Source organism: Lactuca sativa, chromosome 8 (assembly GCF_002870075.4).
Source record: "Lactuca sativa cultivar Salinas chromosome 8, Lsat_Salinas_v11, whole genome shotgun sequence".
NCBI lineage: Eukaryota > Viridiplantae > Streptophyta > Magnoliopsida > Asterales > Asteraceae > Lactuca > Lactuca sativa.
In genome coordinates, this window is record NC_056630.2 from 254120027 (window position 1) to 254122744 (window position 2718).

Consider the following 2718-nt stretch of genomic DNA (forward strand, 5'->3'; position numbering starts at 1 on the left):
TCCATGATTTCAGAATTTCATACCTTTATTTAGCAGCCAAATTACTAGAAATTAAAGTTAATTTCAGTTTTCCAAAATTTGATAGGTCCGTTGGGATTGAGTAGCCTTTTCTGCATCAGTGCTAATTTTTGTGACTTGATAATATTATATTGTACAGCAAAGTGAATTAATTTTAAAAAAAAAAAATGTAAAGTCACTTTAAGCTTGAATTTTAGGTTACAAGCGATGACATTTTGGGTAGGAAAAAAGTTCGTTTACCTACTTCCCGAACTCATTTTGCTGCTAGATATATTATATCTTGTTTACTTGCGCAAATATGAATGGTTTTTTATTCTTAAATTTTGCACTAGGGAATTTGTTTAGTAGGTGGATCAGTTAACATTTATGTGTCGAGCTAAAATAATATGTAATTCATTTATTTAAATGTATGATATATAGCTGTAAGTGAAATATTTTTTTAATAGATTCAAGTCTAATATAAACAAAACAAATGTGACTAAGAATTTCGCATACATGACCTTTTTTTCACTTTTAGTATTAATAATAAAAAATTATAATCTACTTTGCACATAATACATAAGCTGTTCGATTTCATTACTCAAATAAGAAAATTATATACGTTCTATTCAACCATCTTCAGGAAAGTAAGTCGCCAAGTCTCATAGATCTCATAACTCGAGACAGCTCAACTCTTAAATACAGATGGGAAGTTGAGCTAATATTGCCAATTTCTTTGTAATTCCTACCAACTCACGTACATAATTATGACTATTCCCAACATCCCATATCCACTATATAAATCCAAAGGAGCAAATATGCCTTCTCAATCCATCTCGAATCAGCTTCTTAGCTTTTTATTTCAAATATCTACCCTTTGCAACATAATGGCACCTTCCCACCTTAATTCGATCCTCTTGATTCTTGTTTCACTCAGTTTAGCATTTATCAATGGAAATATCATTGCTGAGGCACGTAACCTTTTGGAGATCCCTGAGCTTCCTAAGCCTGAGGTTCCAGTGGTTCCTAAGCCTGAGGTTCCAGAGGTTCCAGTGGTTCCTAAGCCTGAGTTTCCCGTCGCACCAAAGCCAGTAGTTCCAAAGCCCGAGCTTCCCGTTGCACCAAAGCTTGAGTTTCCTGTGGTTCCAAAGCCCGAGCTTCCTGTGGTTCCGAAGCCCGAGCTTCCCATCGCACCAAAGCCTGAGGTTCCCGTGGTTCCAAAGCCCGAGCTTCCTTTGATTCCGAAGCCTGAGCTTCCCATCGCACCAAAGCCTGAGGTTCCAATAGTTCCAAAGCCCGAGCTTCCTGTGATTCCGAAGGCTGAGCTTCCCGTTGCACCAAAGCCTGAGCTTCCTGTGGTTCCAAAGCCCGAGCTTCCTGTGGTTCCGAAGCCCGAGCTTCCTGTGGTTCCGAAACCTGAGCTTCCCGTGGCACCAAAGCCTGAGGTTCCAGTAGTTCCCAAGCCCGAGCTTCCCATGGTTCCAAAGCCTGTGGTTCCAGAAGTTCCAAAGCCCGAGCCTCCTTTGATTCCGAAGCCTGAGCTTCCGGTCGCACCAAAGCCTGAGCTTCCAATAGTTCCAAAGCCCGAGCTTCCTGTGATTCCGAAGGCTGAGCTTCCCGTTGCACCAAAGCCCGAGCTTCCTGTGGTTCCGAAACCTGAGCTTCCCGTGGCACCAAAGCCTGAGCTTACCATCGCACCAAAGCCTGAGCTTCCCGTGGTTCCAAAGCCTGAGGTTCCAGAAGTTCCAAAGCTTCCCGTGGTTCCAAAGCCTAAGGTTCCAGAAGTTCCAAAGCTCGAGCTTCCTTTGATTCCGAAGCCTGAGCTTCCCATCGCACCAAAGCCTGAGGTTCCAATAGTTCCAAAGCCCGAGCTTCCTGTGATTCCGAAGGTTGAGCTTCCCGTGGCACCAAAGCCTGAGCTTCCCATCGCACCAAAGCCTGAGGTTCCAATAGTTCCAAAGCCCGAGCTTCCTGTGATTCCGAAGGCTGAGCTTCCCGTTGCACCAAAGCCTGAGCTTCCTGTGGTTCCAAAGCCCGAGCTTCCTATGGTTCCGAAACCTGAGCTTCCCGTGGCACCAAAGCCTGAGCTTCCAGTAGTTCCCAAGCCCGAGCTTCCTGTGGCACCAAAGCCCGAGCTTCCCGCAGCACCAAAGCTTGAGCTTCCCGTGGTTCCAAAGCCTGAGCTTCCGGTAGTTCCAAATCCCGAGCTTCCTGTGGTTCCCAAGCCTGAGCTTCCCATGGCACCAAAGCCTAAGCTTCCCGTGGTTCCAAAGCCTGAGCTTCCGTTGGCTCCTAAGCCCGAGCTTCCTATGGTTAAGCCCTAGATTGCTGTCATTCCAAAGCCCACATTGCCAACAATACCTAAGCTACCCAAGGAATGTCCCATTTGTTCCATTGCCCATCCGTAAAGAATTGCTTTTCTAAAAGCTTGAAATCTATTTTTTCATTTTACTCCTACTATATATGTGCTTAATTAACATATTGATTATAGAATGTGTTTGTTTTTTATATATGAACTATTGGTTGTTGCAAATAATGTCTCGTTCATAAATCGCAATCATGATCTATAAATTAAAGGTTTACAATCTATAACATGAAAACAGATCAAGATTAAAAACGATCGTTTTCGAATTAAATCAATTTGGAATTAAGAATAATGTACAATCAATAATTAATGGTCCTGCTATAAGAACTATTTCACCATGGTGCATCAGGTCCTTC

The 2718-nt window shown here is 43.2% G+C and overlaps 1 protein-coding gene across 2 annotated transcripts; it reads left to right on the forward strand.

The window, feature by feature from the left end:
* Window positions 1–831: 831 nt before the first annotated feature.
* LOC111890400 (protein PELPK1-like) lies at window positions 832–2505 on the forward strand. Of its 2 annotated transcripts, none has more exons than XM_052767090.1 (2): window positions 832–1715; window positions 1941–2505. In XM_052767090.1, the coding sequence occupies exons 1-2, from the start codon at window positions 885–887 to the stop codon at window positions 2319–2321; spliced, it is 1212 nt and encodes a 403-aa protein (XP_052623050.1). In that variant the 5' UTR covers window positions 832–884; the 3' UTR covers window positions 2322–2505. The 2 variants fall into 2 exon arrangements, with proteins under 2 accessions (XP_052623050.1, XP_042753795.1); XM_042897861.1 differs by having other exon boundaries at window positions 832–1010; window positions 1044–2505.
* Window positions 2506–2718: the final 213 nt, after the last annotated feature.

What these genes read in the sequence shown, in the direction of transcription:
- LOC111890400 (XM_042897861.1), top strand. Translation starts at nt 885, where the DNA reads ATGGCACCTTCCCACCTTAATTCGATCCTCTTGATTCTTGTTTCACTC. An exon ending in CTGAGCTTCCTAAGCCTGAG is followed by an intron (nt 1,011 to 1,043) that starts GTTCCAGTGGTT and finishes GAGGTTCCAGAG; the next exon opens with GTTCCAGTGGTTCCTAAGCC.